Below are 22,560 nucleotides of genomic sequence, written 5' to 3' on the forward strand. Positions count from 1 at the left end.
CTGGTTTATTTTTAATGCTTTATTGCAAATTATAAAAAACATTTTGACCAAAAGAAATCAGAATATAAAATGTAATAACTTCATTGTTTAGCTCTAGAAGAAAACTTCTTTTAAATAACAAATGTTCACATTGCACAGCTTCGAGTTCAGTTCATGAAACTCTGTAACTCGCATTTTCAAAAATTCAACTTCCCAAACTTTCTCGACTCTTCTCTTCAACGACGGGAGGTAGATTTTCCTCAGTTTGGTTCAAACTGCGTGTCCGTTCCTGTCGTCGTATTCGACCGGTTTGCTTTTGACTGGTGTGGAGCAGGAGGGTGGATGTGTGGGTCCGTCACTGAGAGAGCTCACTTCAGTCCCACCCCCTCCCACCGGACTGTAGGTCACCCGTGGGTGCTGACTGACAGTCCGGCTCGTGTGGCGACTGGCAGGACGGCTCTCAGGAGGCGGGACATCCTCTCTGTTGGAAATCAGAACAACGATGTTAGAGGATTTCAGTTCTAATTCAATGGGTTATGAGGGAAATACAGCAGCTGAGTTTATGGACTGTGTTTTCATTGTATGAAATTACATTTTGATTTGTGTTACAGCTGCACTGACCATCATGGGCATGAGCTGTTTTACTCCGTCTGTAAAATACCTTGAAACACAGAGATTCCCAAAGTGATGGCACTTCAAAAATGAATAAAAACTGATGATATTAAAATAGAGAAAAGCTGCAAAATCTCATATTTTAGAGGCTAGAACCAAACATACAAACATGTTTTCTTGATACATGACTTAAAAAGGTTGTTTTTTTGATTCATGTTCTTTAGTTTACCTATCATGCAGTCGGCTAAACAATCGATTAACTTATATTCATCAGCATAAAACTGCATTGTTTATAAAGTGGTGGAAATCAGGGCTATCTTCCCTCTACAAGTCTTTATCCATCAACTTCGTAAAGTGACTGTGGGCTAATATTTCTGGTTAACACTTTAAAATTGATCCAACTGCTCATACGACTCATTTTTGAGGAACAGGAAGCGACTTATATGTTGAAATTAGACTTTGGACATGAATTTCAACCTTCAACGTAGCTTCTCTCATGAATTTTACCGCTGTCATGTTTTGGGAACAACCTCGATCCGAGATGTTCTGCTTGAATCCATATTCAACACAGTGGATGTTGGTGCCATGATGTCTCCCCGTAGTCGTGCAGCATACATCTCTGTCGTCTTTGCTCGTTTGGAGGCTCGTCCCCGTGCCCACCTCCTCTGAGACCCTGCCTTCACTTCCCCTTGTCTGCTGAGGGATAAAAATCCCCCCCCCCCAGGTGCTGCGTTCAGCCAGAAAACACTGACAAGCACACAATACAATCTCCCCTCGTCAACGCCGCTGCCAACATCCGAGCTTAGGAGCTGCTTTGCATTCTGCATTCACGTAACTTTGCAGCAGCAGCTGGGATCTGCTCCTCTGTCAAAGGAAACACCCGCACAACACATCCACTTTGGCATTTTTTCATCCCGCGCAGGGCCAAGGACTCCGATTTCTGCTGGTTAAGGGAATAAATTTGTGTTTGTTAAGATGAAATTGTGCCTCGAGTCTCTTGAGCCTGTGATTGTTGGGTCGTATGTGTGTGCTGCCGTGAAACGAGACAGGACTGCTGTGAGCGAAGACGTGTTTCCCACCAAATTTAATCAAAGTAGACATGAATTAGCCTCTGAATTTTTAGGGGAGGCACATTCCCACGCATGTTTGGTGCTGCAAGATATTTGTCCCACATTATTACATAAGATTGTTCTGGAAACGATTTACATTGAAACAAATGGAACTTTTTCCCTCTTTAGTTTCGATGCTTCTCTGAAAGTCTCTCTTTGCTTCTTCGACAAAAACTGTCAAATCCACTTTCCCAGTTGTTTCAACATCAGCTAATTATTGCAGTGACATAAATATTTGTTAAAAACACATCAAAAGGTTGTGTGCAATGTGAAAGTTGGAGCTCAACACACTCATAGGCCTTCAGAGATATATTACAGTATACAGTAGTTACCATCAACACCCCCACAGCTTGTGTCCGTTGCCCCCTAGTGGCCAGAAAGTCCGATGATGCAGCTTTAACAAAGCCAGTGCGCTCGTATGCAACAAGATTCAACACTACTGCAGATATTTTTTGAATTGGATGAATAAAATTAAAATAAATCCGTCCACACGACCTTCATTTTGATAAAATATCAACGGAAGTTTTTCAAAACATCTGCCCTTTGGAAGTTGTTTGTAAACATAAACAGAAGTTAATAATGTCAAAATAACAGAGTTTAAAAAATGCTTTTGCTTCTACGTGAGGTTAAAAGCTGTTGTCAGTTTGTTTATCTGTCGGAGAACATTTACAGTCGGGTTTTCTACTCTTCACGTTTCGGTCCTGAGTCACAGCTTGAGTCTTATTTTTCTCACTGTATTTATTTTTTTAGACGTAGGGAACGGAGTGCTTGAAGTGATATAATGCTCTGCATGACTCATCCCTGAACTTCTCAGGCTGCACTGTTTACTTTGAAAACCAGTAAGTGACAGATGTGAGAGGCTCTATTGCCGCGTGCCTCACATTATTACGTCTCTTTCATATGAGCTTCTCTCCATAAAGTCATGTTCGTGTGAGGAGAGTTTAACTCCCGTCTATCGCTGATACTGAGAAGGATTGTGGCCCTCGATGCGATTCTGTCTCCTGCACACAACACTGTCCTCCCACACCGACGCTGCCCCCAATTCGACATGAGCTTTAAAAGCCTGTGGGCGGTTCTCAACTGCATGTGAACCACGGCTCCAAATATATTTCAGGAGACAATGTTTTTCTGCAAAAGCAGAAAATCCTCTCAGACGTGTCAGGACGGGGGAGGTCGGCTGCAGAACATCAGCCCTGGAGCAGCTCAGGATGGTGTTTCCCCGTTTCCCCTCGTACGTCATCGGTGGACTGAAATGTGCACGAGCCAGTAGCTCCTGTTAGAGGCACGTGGTTATCGCCCAGATTGATGCTGGGGTGGAATCGCTGTCTTTGAGAGCCATGCAACAAAAGTTACGATTTGTTCGAGCGAGTTGTTTCAGTGAGTGGCGTGATCGTCGTCATTACCATCTGACATCAGCCGCCTTGCCAAAGAGAAGCCGATTCAGCCATCAGGTTAGAAAACTAGTCGATGTGAGTGGTTCTGAATGAGCTTTACATCGATACCTCTCGTGTCTTTCTGTGAAAAAATGGTAAAATTGTTCTCACAGGTTTGATTTGTGAGCTTTAAAGGTTGCAGGTGGAATCAGTTTCTGCTGACGACAGCCAGGCTGAGTGCTTGTCTCCATTTCTACTTCTTATGCAAAGCAAAGCAAAAAAACTTATTTCCCATCATTTCAAACTTTTAAGATCCAGCCGTCTTTGCTCGCTGTTCCTTCTCCTTCCAGAATTTAAGAATTCATCAAAACGCAGGCTTTGATTTAACTCTGCTATTTCCACTACGTTTCTCTTTAGGTAAATATAAGAAGTAATTACATTGACCTGCTGTGGCTGTAAGGTAGTGCTGTTTTTTACTGTGTGTTTGAAATGCCACTCTCCACAGAAACTGTATAATTGCCATAAAAGTCTAAGACAAGAACACCCGGGAGAGTTTGTTGACACTAGAGAGTTTCTCGTGATCCAAACTCCGACGATCAACAAAAAGAAAAGAGTTTGAAACTTTTAATGAATCCCACTCACGCTCTTTTCGACTGAGCGTACGGCGGAGCGGATGTTATTTATGTCAGCGGTTATATTTGCATCAGCGTACCTGAAGAAAATCGGTTTGCTTCTGCACTCATCACATGAAAACCTTGAGTTTCCTGCAGCATTTCATCAAATTGCTGTACACAGGGCGATGAACTCGTATTCAGACGACGCTCTCTGCATAATTAAGTGTGTAGATAAACGTTCAGGAATGAAATGAAATCACAACATTAGTAGGAGACATGTTTGGTGAGTGGAGACCTTAATAAAATATATCTTTTTCTATTTACACTTTTCTTGTATTCACATTTCTCTTTCCTGGGTTTTATTTAAGTGAAGTGATTTGGTTCTATTCATAATTGAAAGGATGTTTTAAGTGTTTTCTGTTGTATCCTCTTTTTACTGGCTGCTCTCGTTCCTTATGTTTTTTGTCACACGAGGCCAAAATACATCTTATTACTTCTACTTCTTTTATGCACATATAAAAAATGTACAAGTGCACAAAACACAGTTTCATCCTAATGTTCATATCCTTTAATCTGACGGAGGCAGGAGCTTCTTCCTCTCGGGACTTTTTGCCGACAGACGAGGACGAGTAGAAACCTGCCAACAGACAGAATGGGTGGATTCTGTCTGTTTTTTCACCTCCCTTCATTAGCTCAGATATCGAACCCCAGAATGTGCCCTGCTCTCTCTCTGCTGGAGGCGCCGGTGTCTGTACCTGATCTCATTGGAGAATTCCTTCTCGTAGCGGAATCTGCCGCTCAACTTCCAGTAAAGGAGCCCGATGAAGAGCAGCAGGATGAGGATGAGGAGCAGGGAGCCCACGACGGTGCCGACAATCACCGCCGCTCTGTTTGGAGCTGAAAAGTCAGTGTGAAGAACAATTAATCACTGAGAAGAATCAGTTATACTCTTGTTTTTTATTGTCTGGTGTAGTAGAAGGCTCCTTCATCCCAGAATTCATTGCACTTCGATGACAAATGTTCTTTAAAGAGATAATAGTGGCTAATACTTACACTCATCTCAACTGAACAGCTACAGCAACAAACTAAACGTTCTAAAGAACCAAGGGGCCTTGAAGGTGTCACACATACGAAAATGAATAAGACATTTGCTTTGTGTGGCGAAGCAAATCTGCAGAGTCACTTTCCATGGAGTTGAACTTTGCGGAGCTTTGACCTGCGACATTGACTTTGCAGTTGCGTATGTGTGATCGTGCCCGATAAAGTTATCATTGTGTTTAACTGCAGCTCTGTTGCTAGGTGACAGCAGCTATGAATTGGGATACAGAGATTGTCAACTCAACTACAACTAAATATTCTATTGTCACCTTGTTTTCTGGGAAATCTGCTTATGTGCGTCCTTTAAATTCCTATTAACCATCTTACAATGTCATGGTGCAGGTTTATTCCGAGCTGAAGCGATGGAACCTCTGCACCTTGCTCTCGAAATGAAAACGAATGGCTGGCTCCCCCCCCCGCTCGGTGCCAAACATCTGAACCCGGAGACCAGGAGTTATGGACTCGACAAGATGTAAGATCTGCTCCACGGATCACGACGCACACAAAGACAAACTCAATTTATGGATTTGTAGAATCCAAGCGCGTTTGTTTGAGTCCGGAGATGATTGATTCTGTGGTGGTGCAGTGAATCAGCGGCTGTTCTCCCTGGTGGTGGTTCTCCCCCAGTCACCACATCCCTCCCCTGTGAGGCAGATCCCTGGTTTCTGAGCCGTTCACAGGTTCTTCTCTACATGAAGAAACCAGGACTGTCCTCGTTTAAAGGGATTTTCTTTGAGGTACAGTCGTGCTTCTATTTATATTCAACCACTCTGGTGAAGTGGCTCTAATCAATGCACCTATTTCTGCTGCTGCACTTCATGAAGCCATTAGGCAGGAGAATGATTTTAACATCATTGTAATCCAGAGTGACTCCACATCAGGAAGTTAAGTGACGACCAGCAGGATCATCGCTCTATGAATGAAGCTACTTCTTCGCCATTGACCTTTGACCTCCTGCCCAAACGACACAATGAGGATGATTCACCGATGTTTCTGAGCGCTGTCGTTAAAACCCGATGTGTGTGTGTGTGTGTGTGTGTGTGTGTGTGTGTGTGTGTGTGTGTGTGTGTGTGTGTGTGTGTGTGTGTGTGTGTGTGTGTGTGTGTGTGTGTGTGTGTGTGTGTGTGAGTGAAGTGGAGCAGTGAGGAGGATTTGGCACTTCTACAAAGAGAGGAGGATGAAATCTAGGTCCTCCATGACCACGTGTGTGTCGTGCACGGGAGCCGTCCTCGTGCAGGGGCGTGCGTCCCCCCCCCCCTCTTACGTTTGTTTGCTTTCAGGTTGATCCTGCAGCGCTCGGCTCCCACAGCATTGTTCACCTCACAAAGGTAGAATCCTGCCAAGCTCTGCGAGTGGTTGCTGATTCTCAGCTCGCCGGTCACACGGTCTGAGAGAACATGCAAAACGCCCACGGACACGGATTAACACACGCAGAAACATACTGTGCTGTACATGCAAGAGCCTTAATCTCCTCTGACTGGTTTATACATGTAGAATAATTCCAGTGTGACATTCTCCAGGTTTGTTGTTTCTGGTTTTAATTAACTTTATATCCGTTCGTGCAGATTTTCTCTCTGCAAAAGGATGTTGATCAAAGGATTGTTCTGTCAAAAACAACTCAGGAGATGAGTCATGAAAAAGAAAATTGGGAGAAAATGCCTCTAAACTGGTGATTGTCAACACTCCCAGTTTCATTTTCATCATTATTTCACCTGGATTTTTGATTTGAATCTTGAATATTTTCTCATTTCAATAATCAGAACAAACAATTACACCTTCTCTTTAAAAATAAATTCTGAAATAATCATCACATCATCTACCCTGAAAAGGATCATTGCGTTTTGCACACACAGAATCAAATCCCCCCACACACACACACACACACACACACACACACACACACACACACACACACACACACACACACACACACACACACGTTCTCCTCGTTGTGCAGTAGCATCGTGACATCAGCAGAGGTCACACTTACTCTGCGTGGCTGTATCAGGGATGGGGGCCTCGCCTCTCTCCTCCACGAGTATGTGAGGGGAGCGGAGCCTCGTGCAGACTGACAGTGCAGAGCCACAGCTTCCCCCAGCAGCTCCCCCCCCTCCACCCAGCACTTAGGCACAGACGGCTTCACTGTAATCACACGGCAAAGGGACAAGATCTTTTTTTATTTGAGCTGCCATGTCAGTTCTGTTTCTCGAGCATCGGGTACAGCTGAATAGCTCCAGGATGAAATGGGAGGAAGCATTTAGACTGTGGCTCCCACAGCAGGAGGAAGCATCGTATAGGTAGAATGTGATGGGAAGAAGAATTTGAAGCATCTTGAACTCAATAAATGCTATAAAATATACGAGTTAACTAAATAACAAGCCTTTATTCTACATAATTAATGTGGAGATCAATATGGAATGAAAGCTTGAAGAGAAGATGAGACAGAAACACTGAGCTTTAACGCCTCGTTTCCACTGTTTCCTTTCATGTCTGTAATTCTGTTTCATACATGGACTCGACCCCAGTGATCAATGTACAGAAATGCCTTTAGTTTTTTTGTGAAATATGCACTTGGAACATAAACTGTTGCGTTAAGATTGCTTGTTAACAAAAAAATTGTATATTATCAATACATCCATTGATATATACCCAATATATGTATGTATGGGAATGTAACATTAAAATTCACAAACTTCGTCAAACTTGCTGAACAACTTTTAAATGAATTATACAATCATCAACAACATCAAACAACTGAATTGGATGAAGTAGCCTCTTAGCTAATTAGTTTTTATGCTAACTTACTGTGGCACAGTACGAGTACAGTCTGTTCAAAACCCCAAAACAAAACTTCTTTTGTCTCTGCAACACATTGTAGATCAAGGCGGTTGCCATGGGAATGAACACACTCCCTGACTGACTCGCACAAGGACTCGGAGCTTTGTTGGAACGAGGCATTAAACCCAACACGGTATCGTCATGAAAAGGTGAAAGAGAATAGAAGCTGGTCTGCCGACGCTGATAATGTTGCAACGATACTCAAAGACTCGGAGCTTTGTTCGAGCTTCAAAAACATTTCATGCTCCTCTCGATTGACACTGCAGCAGAAGCGAAAACAAAGAAATCCTTCCTTCCGTTCATTAGCACATTTCCATTTCTCTCTCTCTCTCTGTGTTTTCATAGGACGACGACCATGACTGTGTTTTGCTTCCAGCCTGAAAACAGCTGTTGGCCATCTACCTGCTGTATGAGGCTCTGGTTTGGATGATTATTTAACATCGTGCTTCAGGGACGTGATTTCATCTCATACAAGGTTCTTAAGAAATAATTTAGCTCCAACAAGTCAGTTGTAAATGCGAAGAGCTTCTCTCGTCGTAAACAACCAATCAGAGCGCTTTGCATCGAGGTTCACATGCAGCCGATTTGCTCACATGTTCCGTTCACAGGAGCCAGGAATCCAACTACCAACCCTACGATCAGTGGACGACCTCCTGAACCACAGCCAGCCCCTTATCCCACCGATAATGCAAAATGTTTGTGTCATTAAATCATGAAATCTATTTCATCGAGAACATTATTTGCTAAAGAAGCTAAATAATCAACATTTACGAGGTGCTTTTGTGTGAAGATGTTAACTTTGGTCCGATTAGGCTGTCTGGGTCATTTTGAAGTGGAAAACCTATTAAATAAGAATAAACACACACACTCATTAAAGTGAGTAATCAGATGTGCCTCCTACTGAAAACATCATGAATGTGAAATGTGAAATAACAATGGTTGACATTTTGCTTTCAGTGTAATTTCCTCTGAGACTTAGAAAAATAACCAAAAAGGTTTTTAGTCATTAGATTTAATTCCTGTCACTCGTTTACGATGCAAAGAGGCTCGTGTAACATTAACCTTAGTCAAAATGAAATGGTGGAGCGTTAGCGGGAAACTGACACAGAACTCTAATGTAATCTGTTCTAATAATCTAATCTACTGAAGTTGTTTTCAGCAATAAAATGAAATAAGTGCTCCGTTAACCTTTGACAGCTTTGGATCGATCAGCTAAAAAAAATCCAAAGTTGAGCCAAGAAAATTCTTCTTTTGAGAACTTGAGATTCTCTGTTTGAAACTGTTGTGTGTCTGTTGTGGACCTTTTTCAAAGGTCTTTCTGTTGTGCGCACTTTTTATGTTTTGGCCTTTGTGAAGCGAAGCGTAAGTTCAGTCAGGAAGACTTCCTCCACAGCCGAGTCTCCGTTCAGGGACCGCATCCTTCAGAGGCGGCATTTGAAGACCGGCTGCATCACAGAGGGTGCGACGACTAGAACGTCACATTTCCAAGTCTCCTTCAAACGCAATCCTTCAATCCCAGAGAAGCGAAGGCTCCAACTGGCAGATCCATCCTGGCCCAGGGTTCATTGTGCTTCACAGATGAGCCAAGAGACGCCAAATGCTTGAGTGTCACGCTTCAAGTCAACCAAACGACAACAAGAGAAACTATGCAGCCACACCCCCTTCTAACCTTGATGACATCACAAAGCACCAATTAGACTTATTTCTATGATATCACTTCCATCTCTTATTGTGCAGGGCAATGAAGTTTGTTCGTTCTTCAGGTGAAGGATCTCCTGATTGAAATAGTCTCAGGATTAGATTTTATATATTTGACCATGTGCCTCGTCCTCGTTACTTTCATCCGCGTCTTGTTCGTTCTTGTATTCAAACTCGTTGTCGCCTGTTTGTCTTGTTAGTTTCTCGTCTGTAACTTTTTGTTTTTTGACCTCGCCTCTGCCTCAGTGCTTTTTGTCGTCTGCCTCTCTGTGTTTACCGAACCCGTCTTATTACTGTTCTTCCTCGTGTGACCTCTGTATTTGGGTCCTCGCCTGTTCATATTCTTTGTTTTTCTAGAAACTGGGACGTTTGTTTGATCAATCATGAAACATCTTTTGCGAGGAGTTATGTGATATGATAAAAAGTCTTAAAATCATAATAAATAAATGTGTAAATGAGGCGACCCCTCCTGCAACCGAGCTGCTGCTCAAACTCTTCAAACAAAGTAGGTTGGACGAGAATCAAATGAATCACTTCACTTTCATGATTATTCTTGAGACGGAAAACAGGGACGACACTTTTTTCTGATGTACTTTCCCACTGAATACAATTCATGCACTACATTTAAAGAAATTTCTTTACAGAAGTTTCTTTCACTGAACAAAATCTGACTGTTAAACGTGTTTTACGACAGCAGACACGTATCGGGCCATTAGCTTAGCTGTCGTAGCTACTTTGAAACGTAAAATTTGAGAAGCTGCATTTTCCATGAGACCCAACAATAGCACGGCCGTCTGAGGTGCTAGTTATAAATAATGCAGTAATCAGACAGACAGCACATGTGACAACCCAACGCCCGGACTTACCCATCACCTCCAGTGACACCTTGCGCGTGTCCACTCCAGGTGATTTCTTCACCTTGCACTGGTAGGTCGCACTGTGCGCAGGTGACAGCGCAGCGACTGAAAGTGAAGCGTCACCTCTCGAGGGGTCAGGGGCGGCGAAGCGGAGCCCGTGTGCGAGAGCGGCGTCGCCGTGGACGTATTCAGTGCCGCCGGTGTAGGACAACAGCTGAAGGAAAACAGAAAGACAAAACATGATTAACAAATGACTCTCAATTATGCTTTTTTAATTGATGTTGGTCAATTAAAGCCTTGATATTGATTCAAACGACTACATGTAATGCTGAGGGTCCCTCACGGTGACAAAACCACCAACGCTGCAGCTCCACTCGATTTTGTGACCTCTTGTAGCTCGTTCAATTAGTTCTGTCGCCAAACTCTCACCAGCAGCAGCAGCCGGCAGCTGTTTGCAGCAAACAAGCTCCGACAAATCCACTGAACGCGACCTGCTCAGCCGACAGATCACACCCGCAGAATGTGTAACATCTGACCTGTGTCCTCCTCTAATCATTGAGACTAAACCAGAGACATGGAGGACATGGAGTGTTTGTTTGACTGACATTGAGCAGGAGGACAGAGGCACGGCCCAGGTGAATGCTAATGTTGCTCTGTCTAACTCGGACGATCGTCTGTAAACAAGAAGCTGTCTGCACACGTTAGCAAATGTGAGATAATACGTGTGCTCTTCACCTCGTTTTTTAACTTTCCTCTCCCCCCTAGTGGCCGGAAGTCAATTACAGCAGCTCTAATTTATGCAGCAGTCTGATTAATTTGCACAAAAAAGAGAGGTGGGAAGAACAATACATTTTAAATGCTTTGCTTTTGGTGCCAAGCATTCAATTTGCACAGGATTCAGTAACCTACACTGACCACTTGTCTTTCCTTGTAATGACTGATAAAATGGCTGCTCCCTGAGGGCAACTTCCTCCTTTCAAGCCCCCGACACTAATGACTTGTTTAGTTTAAAAGGCAAATGGGATCAACAACTAATTTGAGTGCAATTGAAAAGGTCCTGGACTGAATTGTGTCTCAAACTAGTGGAGACTGACCCTGGATTCACCGGAACAATTCTTATTTGGTTGAACAGCAAAAGTGAATAAACATGATCTGACTGGTCTGGTTTCCAGGGGAAGTAGCAAATCACATGAAGCTAATGATTTGAATGGGATGGATGTCGTCTTCCATCATCTTCTCATGAGACTAAGGTTGTTTCATGGTTTCAAGCCTTCATATTGTTTTCTGTAACTGTCTTGTAGTTAATGCACAGTGGGGAATAAAACGAGTAGTTACGGGGAATAGTTAACTTCTACTTCTCTTATTGTCTTTGAGCTTTCTTACCATCTGATCTTTCTTCGTGGTGTCCGGACTGACCACCGACCACTCGATGTCGAGTTCTCCGCTGTCAAAGGGGCTCAGTGTGTAGCCGCAGCCCAGAATCACACTCTCGCCCTCTGCCTTCTGGATGACCAGTGGGCCGGTGGATGTCACCTGCAGCCCTTGTGCATATCCCAGTCCTACAGGGAATCAGACACACAAAATAAAGTGAGTGGGAAAGACTGTGCAGCGAAAGGAAAGTCATTTTTATGACGGCACAGCACGATGGGAATTCCCAAGGATGTAGGCGGACATGTTTCCTTCACTCAGTTCAAGAGACAATTTCGTGACCATCTCACAGGAATGAACACTCAAACCGCCGGTGAGTGACGGAAACCGAGCGTCCAGACTGCAGGTCACAAAAACACAAAAGAAACCGGGAGAGCAGAAATTATAGAAAGAGGAAAACAACTCATGAGCCACAACCATATCTGTCAAACACAGTGGTGGTGCTGTAATGGCTTTGGCATATATACTGTGCAGCGGCCAATGGAACTGGCACACGGGCGTTTAGTGATCGTGGCTGACGGAGGCAACCGGGTGAATGCAGAGGTAAACAGGAGCATTCTGCGCTCACGCTCAAACTTCAAAACCCTCTGGACGACGACATCGTTCAGCTTTTCAGGGTGAGAGAAGTGGAATCTGCTGTTCTCACTGGCTGAGGCTGTCACCTGAAGTGAAATCTGACTGAGCTGCTGCCTCCCAGTCGGTGGAGACCAGACTGAAGACGAGAGAGACGCCCCAACACACAACCTGGGGAGATCCTCACCAGGGAAGTCTCTGGAGCTGCTTTCACAAGTGCACTGAACTCCACATGATCTCCTGACTTTCTCCGGAGGGGCTGAATGTGACAACGCAAACTTCCAGAGTGAGAGTTTCTATGGACAGACGCATGAGAGAAAACAGCAGGAGATCTGCCTCAACGAGTGGCGAGTGATGATGACGTTGCTGAAACGTGACGGAGAAGAAGATGGCTTTGTCTGCTGTGCCACATCTGTCTGCATCAGAAAGGAGAATCTGTGAAAGGCAAACTCCAGAGAAAGTCCACCCCCAATTATGCTCAGTCTGAAATGTCTGAAGACGTCTTAAGTTAATGACTCAAGGCAACATCACTGACTGCAGAGGATTTTCTGCTGAACGTGAAATGATCGTGCGTTTCTTTGCCTCAAGCTGTTGAGCATTAGCGACTGTATCTCAACGTATAACTCTTTAATGTAAACCTACCCCCCGGGGGTGAAAGCTGAGACTTTACACTTTAATGTAGAATCTGTTCTTTTATCTTACATGAAACAGAAGCACAGAGCCATGTGTGCACTGGATGTAACTCCTGGTATATACGGCCTTTTAATGGTTCTGACACGAGGTGTTATAGATAAGTTTCCTCATTAAAACACTATTTGTGCTGTGCATTTATAGCAGTTTGTATTAGTGCACAATAAAGGAACTGTTCCCTGTATTTTTTAATAAAACTAGTAGCCTGCACTACATAAAATGCACTTACTAATAAACCTAGAAGTGCATTTGCATTAGGAGCCACAGATACAAGTAAACAACATATGAGCTGAAATCCCTGGATCATTAGGGAGTCAACAGTCATCTGGGGGCAGAATCTCAACGCCTGATTGGACAGACCGTGAGCGCCATGGTAACACTTGGGGAAATCTCACACCGCCTCAGAGGCCTTGAGCTCGGCGGTGTTCAGCCGAGACGAGACACCAAGCTTCCAGGGATCGTTTGTAAAAACACACAACAAGATGCTGCGTTCAGTGTCGTGTTATGAAATACAGTGGAGTAGATAACAGAGGGAGGAGGAGGAGGAGGAGGAGGAGGACGTCAGTGGGTTAGTGTGGTCTGGAATTGATCTGCCCGCGTGTTTGTATTCTTACCCATGCTCAGGAGAGTTGCAGTGTGTAACAAGAAGCCAGAGATCCAGGGCAGGCAGCCGAGGCAGAGAGCTGACACCCGGCGCCTGCAGCTTAGTCTCCACATAGTGCTGCTGCTGCTGCTGCTGCTGCTGCCTGGGATGGAATCATTCAGAGCAGGTGGTCGAAAAAACACAGAAACATCCACCAACTGGGACTTTTCTTCAGTGCAGATGTACAATTTTAGCAGAATTTCCCCAAAAAAGCAGGGATACAAAATGAAAAGTTACACATGCAAGCTGACGAGGAAGGTTTTACAAATACTACCTGAATGCAGATGCTACATCCAAACGCCTGGTAATGGGAAACAGAGGATCAAGCAGGAGTGTGCTGCTCCTCGCGCTGAGCTCCTCCTCCAGCAGCTCCTCGTTAGCCCTACGCCTCCTGGTTGGACGGCCGCTCCGCTTGTTCTACCTGTTTACCAGGACACTCCCTTGACAGAGCTTGAGACAGCTTCACATGTGCTTTCTTTTTCCTTTCACCACCAACTTGTAAGACTAAATCCTAAATCTAAAACTCGAGCGCAAGCGTCAGCCAAGGCCCAAAATTCCCCTCATGAAAATACATTTAAATTCACTCGATACAGATTTTCACTGCACTAAAATTGCACAATACATGTTTCCTAAAATCTGCCTTTTTTTATTTATTTTTTAAATCAAGATCCATTCATCATTCTAATGAAAAACTTGTGAAAACGTGAAGAAAATTCCTCGATCTGCGCCCTGATCCGGATTCCCACCAAAATCACAAACAAAACAACAAACAGACAAATAAGATTACGATCAAATTTCATACAAACAATGAAGATACACTCGAGGAAATTAGCGCCCTGCTGCCTGAATAACAATGCAAAGCCGTCTATTGTTAAGCAGGTGAAACTGGAGGAGCCGCCACACAATGACTGAGAGTTAGAAACTCAGGGTGTCAATCTAATAGAAACCAAACTGTGCTGAAAGAAGAAAACACAACTTTCAACATCTAATTGCTCTTTTGTGCTTTTGTCAATTAGATGACTTCATTTTTTCCGTGATTGATATTTTTTATGACTTTTTATTGGTTTTCTCTTTAGGCCCGAGCCGACAAAAGTAATTAATGTGTCCCGTAAAGCAAATAAAGACAACACTGCACAATGCAGCACTTCAGCACCGCTCATTTCTCAGGAAGGAGAGAGGAAGACAAAGAGAGAGAGAGAGAGAGAGAGAGCATGAGGTCTCAAGTGACAAGAAACTGGTTGTTCAGCCAAAAAAACACAAGCCGGCACAGTTTGTATACCGGGATGTAGAGAGAATAAAAAAGACAGGACAAACGTTATCTGTGTGCCAGATCTGCGGGGAAGCAGCCTTTTACAAACGAGGGACACTGGAAGTATCCCTCAGCCGAAACGTGACGGAAACGGATTAGCGACAACAGATAAAGATCTTTATCTCCACCACTTGTTTTTGAATCTTAACCTGGATTTTTCTCTTGTATATTTCAAGCTTTAGGCGATGCTGTTTTTTTTGTTTTTTTTATGTTGTCACAGACAGAGTCAGATCCATCTGAAATGAAGCTGAACTCACATCTCACCTCACACACTCAGTCTTTTCTGTGCAGCTTGTGTGGGAAACTCACTGGAGACTCTGCTTTTTAAAAAGAAACCGTGTTTGCTTTGTATTCTGCTGCAAGAAAATTATATTTAATTGCTTCAAAAGCATGAAACGGCTGCCGACCACTTTTTTCCAAACGATGTTAGTTTGCCATCACAGTAAATATCAGGACCATGAAACACATTAAATCAGCTGTGTTACATGCATTGGTATTTATAGAACAGATACAGTAGAGCCTGCTCACGCACTGGACGTCTGTGATGACTGGGAGCCGGGTTCCACCATCTGCTGCAGTGTTTTACCGTCACAGTCAGAACAGCCCCCCTGAAACACTGTCATACAGATGGTGAGTCGATGGAACACGAGAGGAAACAGAGCTTTTCTCTTTTGTCTTTGCAGAAACTAGCGTCATTGTTTTGGTTTTTTTTGACCACAGCGAAGGTGGCGTGCAGCCAAGAGCTCTGCTGGAGCTGGAGACACACACGGGTGCAGATGATGGTGTGTTTATATTGTGCTTTTTCTAGTCTTGACAATCACACAAGACATATTCAACCATTTACAGATATATGCAACACTTTTCAGTTCAAACGTTGTGCGAGCCCTGAGGAGACTGTTGTTGTCTTGATTTATCTTCTGTACCTTTTTCCTCATTATGATCTTTAGAAGGTCTCAGAGTGGCCGTGGGCTTATCACAGTTGTGCCGTATCATTGCATTATAGGCGTAGAGGTGATCAGCACGCGGCCCTGTCGGACTCCGGAGTTCAAGCGTATCAGAGTGGACGAGGTGCGGTCATCTCACAAACTGGGTTCAGTTGGTTAATGCATGATCCAGTCACAAGGTCATGCTGTTTGGAGGAGGGGACGTGGCTGAATGTACAAGTTGTTGTGTGTCCACTCTATGTTTTTGTGTTGTTGCGGTGTACAAGTCTGTCGACCAACAACACAAGTGCACATCACAGCTCACGTCTCACACAGAGTCGTCACTATTCTAAAGTTGTAACAACATCTGACAACATCCACTTGAATGCAGGTGAATGACGACTGCTGTGCTGCGTCTACACAGGATCACAGGAAACATCAAGCTTCTCCACCCCCCCACGGCGACGACGCCACAGGCACAGCCGGTCACTGCGCTCACCCTCCTCCTGCTCACGCTGTTTTCATTAACACACACTCTGAGTATAGTTGCTCTCAGGTGTACGATCTGTCAGTCCGCCCCGTGCAGCGCCACACAAATCAGAAACACAGTTAACTACACAGGGTTTTAGAAACGCCCGTGCAAAGACACATCCACTGAACATGTCAACAAGGTACTACCACCTTAATAGAACATCCTTTTCAAAGGAACTTGGAGAAGATGAACCGACCACATGATACCCAAGGTGGAAATTCCCTGTTTGTATCACAGGCAATTTGCAGAGTACACAGTTTGTACCCTTGACTTAAATCACATGACATACTTTTTTCTTTTTTTCTTTGTTTGACACATTAAGTACCGCTTAGATTAGAGATACTTTATGGGAGTTGAGCCTCTGACCACTGTGGATGATTTGCACTGGTACTAATATATTTTACCTCCATAGGCCCGACAGCTTACTTCTCTTTATTTTTCAAGTTATTAACCGTTTCGTTTGCAAAAGTCACATTAAAAATGTAAACGCAGAAATAAGATAAAAAACAAAAAGGCTCAGCAAGAAGAAATGAACGCAGACATTCCAAATAAAGTAAATTCAAGTAAAAGTAAGACTACATGGAGTCATAATAGTGGACACAGCATTAACATTCACTTTATTTGACTTCAACTTTATATGTCCACAATAACAAAATAATATATTTTAATCTGCTTGTAAATTTCCTTGTGCAAGCTGCCCCCTCACTGAGCAACTGTCCACTTAAACATTTCCCTTTCGTTACAAAAACTAATAAACAAACACACCAATAAAGGAGATAATATAAAGATATATTCTAAAAGATGACGTAAGATAAGATGGGTTTTATTGTCCAAGTGGGGAATTTGCCTGAAACGCAACGAAACAAATACATTCATCCGCCACTCGTCCCTCTGCATGAGTCACATTTACATACTGCACGTTTGAAGAATAACCCAATTACTGCATTACTATTTAATAGCTGAATTAAAATTAATACTTTGCTACAAAGGCGCAGAGCTTCTCTTGTTCTGACGAAAGCCTCTGCTGTTGGAACAATCAAACGCCTCTCCTGGCGTTTGTATCTGGAATTTGCACAACTGATTCTCCGCCAAGTAGGCCACGAGCTCAGTTGTTCACAGTTCCAAAGTGCACGATTATGAAAGAAGCTCAGCCTCTGCGAGATAACCTAATTGATACAGAGAAGAAAAGGGAATGCGAGTCGGATTTCTGTCTCTGACTCCGCAGTTTACCAAGCGCACGCCAAGTTGGCAGGAAACGACCTAGTCACCGGGGCTTGACTATGACTGCGAAAATTTGGGACGTTATTGTTGTTGGCGCCGGGTTATCTGGACTGAGTGCAGCTCATTTGCTCAGAAAGAAGGAGGCCAACTTAGGGATACTGATACTGGAGGGGAAAGGTTTGTGATTGAAAGGAACTGAGTCATGTTCTGCTTTTGCTCTGAGTAAATTCATGTGTGTTTTGTCCTGCAGATCGAGTGGGAGGTCGCACGCTGACCACGGACATACCTGCAGCCAATGGCGTTGATCGCTGGGACGTGGGAGGCCAGTGGGTCGGAAGGTAATATTGATCAGAGGCTACAGGAATAACACATGTTGCAGAAGATTCAAGCTCCAACTTCAAAAGGAGAATTTTCTCATTTAGATGCAGCCGAAAATGTGACACAAATATTAAAACAGTGATTCTGCACCGAGTGAGACGCCTTCAAAAAAAAGGGGGGATATCAGAATAAATAGAATATCAAACATGAGCAAACTAATAGAATATCAAATATGAGCAAACCAACTCATTAACAGGGGGTCAAATGAGGAGGTTTGCACTTTCACCTGATAGCAAAACAGTTCTGAGGTCAAAGCTACAGGTGAAATGTGATTTATGACCCGGGCAGGGAATAGATTAGCAATATATCGATATCTGAGGATTTAGAGTTTAAAGAATATATTTAGGTGCTTATAAGTGTCCATATAGCAACAGATGCTTGGATAAGATGAACTTAAAGAACAACTGAAATAATGTTTAATGAGTCATAAATAGATTCAAGGCTGATATGATGAAAACAGTTTATTTAATTTATTGTGTCTTGTTTAATGTTGTGTTTGTCAGATCCAGTACTGCTCGTTATGTTACAAACAAATACTGCAACTTTTATTTCAAATTTCTCTTCAATTTGATTTTACATTTATATTATTCTTGTATGAAAGCTTTGAAATGAAAATGTTTCTTGTTTAAGCTCAATATTTGAGTTTCTTTTCTTAAATTGGCAGCTCTGTGTTAGTCAAACCCAGGTCGCGCATATCAGCTTCAAAACTTCTCAAAACTTATTTTCTCAGGTTTTTGGAGGAATTAATGTGCAGTGACTCAGTTCAAGGCACTTTTGAACAAACGTGAACTTTCTCACATATTTACAGTCTCCAACCTCTATTCAACGCTCAGCTCACCGGAGAACTTGCATTCTTCAAGAAGTCTTTGACTCACTCAAGCAATATTGTATTTTCAAGACCACGTCGATATATTGTAGAAGGTGCAAGTTTTAATAAGCGAACAATAAACGCTGAAACTCCTTCTTCTACCTCTTCCTCTTTCAGCACCCAAACTCACGTCATGGAGCTCATTAAGGAGCTGGGCTTAGAGGTCTACCCACAGTTCAACACTGGCAGGAAGGTGCACCACATGGGTGGACCAGGCGGCAAAATCCGCACCTACAGGACCAGTATCCCGGCTCTGTCCCCACTCACGCTACTGGATCTCACCCAGTTGATAAGGAAGGTGAGGCAATGCGCCAACACAGCAGTTTCCTGTATTTAGGGCAGTGCCGAGCTGCCACCATCACCCCACATCACCCCAAAACAATGCTGAGGTGGCGCTAAGAAAAAGGTGGCTAGGTGTTTCTGATAAATTCCTCTGTGAGCACATATTAAAGCTGGGGTTGGTAATCCTGGAAAAGCAGAGCAGGACACACTTTGAAAATAAGCAACCGATACATCCCATTAACATGTGGTTTTGTGTGTGTGTGTGTGTGTGTGTGTGTGTGTGTGTGTGTGTGTGTGTGTGTGTGTGCTCTCAGATTGACAAATTGTGTGCGACAGTGTGCGTCCAGGATCCGTCGAAGACCCCCAACGCCACGGAGCTGGACAGTATGACCCTGCACTCCTACATTGAGAAACACAGTTGGACTGCAGGTCAGGGTCAATCAGCTATCTTCTATTTGTTTGTTTTCTTTTGTTACCTCCTTCCTCATTTCTCTAACTAATTTCTTTGCCATACAATTGAAGACCTACACATGACGGATCGACTTGCAGTAGTTTTTTGACAGAGCACGATAAAGTACACAGTATATTTGCAGGTCTTGGGAGGGGGAGCATGTATTATTACTGCATGTATGAGGGGCACAGCGTGAATTCCTTCCCCCCTTGTCCTCCAGAGCTAAAAGAGGAGATGGCACTGAGCAGCCGCTCTGTGTTTGGGATGGAGCCGTCCCAGATGTCCTTCTTGTTCTTCCTCATGTACGCGGCGGCGGCTGGAGGGCTGCTGCCGCTCCTGGAGAGCTCTGCAGGTTCTGCTCAGGAATTCAAAGTAAAGGTACAGAGCTCACATCCCTCTGCAGACAGTGTTGGCTTGAGTGCTTTTTCACAACTGGAGACCACATCGGATTCCTGTTATTAATAAACACAGCCTCTCAATACAGTCTGTGCAGCTCATGCAAGCTGTGTCCCAACGAACACTTTGACCTCAGAGCTTCATTGACTTTTTAAACACTTTGAGATCCGGCCTCTTATTGGATTTGTCCTTTTTTCTGTGCGCTCCCTCAGCATGAAGGTTTTGGCTCCATTCTGTTCTATTTCTGTGTTTTTGCTATTGAACTGTCGCTCATTCTCTTACTCAGTCGGGTGTAAAAGGAGCAAAGCCAAGAAGAGCCCGTCCAGATGCCTTCAAAAGAAAATGGCAACGAAACTTTTGTGGTTCCAAACCTAGAATATAGCCGATTTATTTATCCGCAGCACTTTATTTATAATGGTGTTCCTGCTATTTACTGAAGAAATCTAACGAGCAGCCCTGTGGGCATGACAACTCCACAGCTGCAGCGAGAGCAGCAGCAAATGTGAAGTGGAATGTGCCTCATCAGTCAAACCTCATGCAAGAGTAAAGGCTGTCGGAGGAAGTCAAATGAAAACGAGTTTAAAATGCACGTTTGAGACGTGACTCCCTCAAGTTTCTGAAATTAAATAAGATACTAGGATCAGTTCGTTCTAAATCGCTCTAGGAATGCAGCCTGCGAAGGGTGCGGTCCCCAAATTGAGACACAGCAACAACTACCTGCCAGAAACCATCTTGTGTTTGACTTTTTAGTTTGGTCCATGTCCCCGTCACTAACATGGATGATTTTGATCAGCTCCACTGATTTGCCGGCTGCAGAACAAGATGATTTGGCTTCACTTCTGGGAGGCTGCCCTGTTGTCCATCTTCATTTACAGCCTATGGTGCATTCAAAAAAAAGCCAAACTGAACAATCACAAGTGTTTTCTACCACCTTTGAAAAGTGTTTACTTCCAGTTCTGTGGCTCGTGCAGAGCTGCAGGGACGGTTTGTGGACAGAGATGCTGCTGATCTCCTTTTTTATTTTTTTTAAACATCATTTGTAATTGCTTATTCACCACAGTCAATGCTTTGATGTATTGAAGTGTCAGCAGAAGGTCTCAGAGGCAGATACATAAAATTCTTGGCAAATACAAACTATTATCTGCATGGCTGGCTGGCTGGCTGGCGCGACACCGCCGGGGGTTTGTTGCTTTGTAATTTGGGCGAAGTGACCCTTTAAGGCTGTGGGGTTTGAAGCCCACCTTCATTGTAGTATCTGTCTCTCCACAGGGAGGCACCCAACAGCTTTCAGAGCGCCTGGCGGAGCGCGTGGGGCTGGAGGACGTCCGGCTGGGCTCGGCGGTGACGGCCATATGGCAGGTACGGCACGGTAACGTCTCTCTCAGGGATTGATGAGGCACGACACAGAGATAACAGCCTCCATGCTGGGGAAACAGGCCGTCTCCTGTGAAGCCGGTGTCTGCTCCGCCCGACCGTCTCCGTCATTAACAGCTGTGAAACCAGGGGAACTGTGAGCACACTCAGGTGTTCACCAAATCAATACGTTCAGTTCCACCGCTGATGGATTTATTTGTGTTCATTGATTTGAGCACTGGACCAGACTCCAGAGTATTGAGCTGATCACTGAATACCATCAGTAAGGAGTCTGCCTTCCCTCTAAAGTAATGAATATACAATATATACCAATTAACAGAATATTATTGACGAAAAATAGATTAATTAAAAATGCTAGAAATTGACTGGTTGCAGCTTCATGAATGTGAGGCTTTGATTTTATATCATAGTTAATGAAATACCTCTGCATCTTTCACTCTGGGACTAAACTGTCATATTTTTCCATGTTTCTTTTAATTTGTGAAGAATATTGCTCAGTTTTCTGACAATTTGAAACAATAAGGTGAACAATAACAGTTTAGACTGTTGTTTGGACAAAACGAGAGGGCGTCTGGGAAATTGTGGCAGGAAACATAACACACAACAATAACCAGTAATTAACCAATTAATTATAGATTTGATCATTAATAATGAAGTGTTATTGACATCTCTCCTGCTCCCGAGTACACTCCAGTGTCTGTCTGAGAGGCAGGGCGCACCCTTGACATTTTGCCAGTCTGTCACAGTGATAACACACATTGGCAGACAAACACATTCACACTCCCATTCACAGCTATGGGTGATTTTCCACTTTTACCTAAGCTGAACCAGCGCACCCAGAGGAAAACCCACACACAGGAGAACGTGCGAGCTTCACACAGAGAGGCTCTTCTCCTCTGGGTCGGATGAACAGAGCCGCGAGGCGTCTACTCCTCAGACGTCCTCTTGCTCTGAGGCAACGGTGGCGTGCACATGCAAAACCAGGAAAAATAAGAAAATCATTGTTTTGGGAAAAATATATGGAAATAACTAGATGAACTGGTTTCCTTTGGGACCTTGAGGAGAGCTGGTCTAAACTGGAAGGAGCTTGGACTCGTTTCATTTTTCAGCCCAGACCTTGACAGTAGTTTCTCTTAAGGAGCTGAGGGTGGTGCTGGGAGATAGGAGGCATGGAGGGGCTCCTTGTGAATCAATCATTTAATAATAAAAAATCCTAACGGTACCAGGGCGCCAGTCGAGAGAGCTGGAAATGTGTTAATTTATGTTAATATCTGTCTGTTTTACAGTGTTAGGGGGACCGGAGCTTTCTATTTT

General features: G+C 43.8%; 2 protein-coding genes across 2 annotated transcripts in view; one reads left to right on the top strand and one right to left on the bottom strand.

Annotated features, from left to right (window-relative positions):
• Nucleotides 1–4: 4 nt before the first annotated feature.
• On the bottom strand, nucleotides 5–13,881 carry LOC118125701 (coxsackievirus and adenovirus receptor homolog). Its single transcript, XM_035184594.2, is given in 9 exon segments — nucleotides 5–460; nucleotides 4,443–4,584; nucleotides 6,050–6,172; nucleotides 6,776–6,805; nucleotides 6,808–6,927; nucleotides 10,188–10,392; nucleotides 11,562–11,737; nucleotides 13,484–13,615; nucleotides 13,787–13,881. Coding segments are annotated over 8 exon segments (1,110 nt in total). The 5' UTR covers nucleotides 13,587–13,615; nucleotides 13,787–13,881; the 3' UTR covers nucleotides 5–249.
• Nucleotides 13,882–17,469: 3,588 nt separating this feature from the next.
• si:ch211-127i16.2 (probable flavin-containing monoamine oxidase A) overlaps nucleotides 17,470–22,560 on the top strand; it is a 31,443-nt gene continuing 26,352 nt past the window's right edge. Inside the window, 6 exon segments of the mRNA XM_035184596.2 lie at nucleotides 17,470–17,674; nucleotides 17,748–17,835; nucleotides 18,861–19,041; nucleotides 19,340–19,454; nucleotides 19,697–19,854; nucleotides 21,142–21,231. Of these exon segments, the coding sequence (XP_035040487.2) occupies nucleotides 17,557–17,674; nucleotides 17,748–17,835; nucleotides 18,861–19,041; nucleotides 19,340–19,454; nucleotides 19,697–19,854; nucleotides 21,142–21,231 (750 nt within the window). The 5' untranslated portion in view covers nucleotides 17,470–17,556.

Source organism: Hippoglossus stenolepis, chromosome 18, assembly GCF_022539355.2.
Source record: "Hippoglossus stenolepis isolate QCI-W04-F060 chromosome 18, HSTE1.2, whole genome shotgun sequence".
Taxonomy (NCBI): Eukaryota; Metazoa; Chordata; class Actinopteri; order Pleuronectiformes; family Pleuronectidae; genus Hippoglossus; species Hippoglossus stenolepis.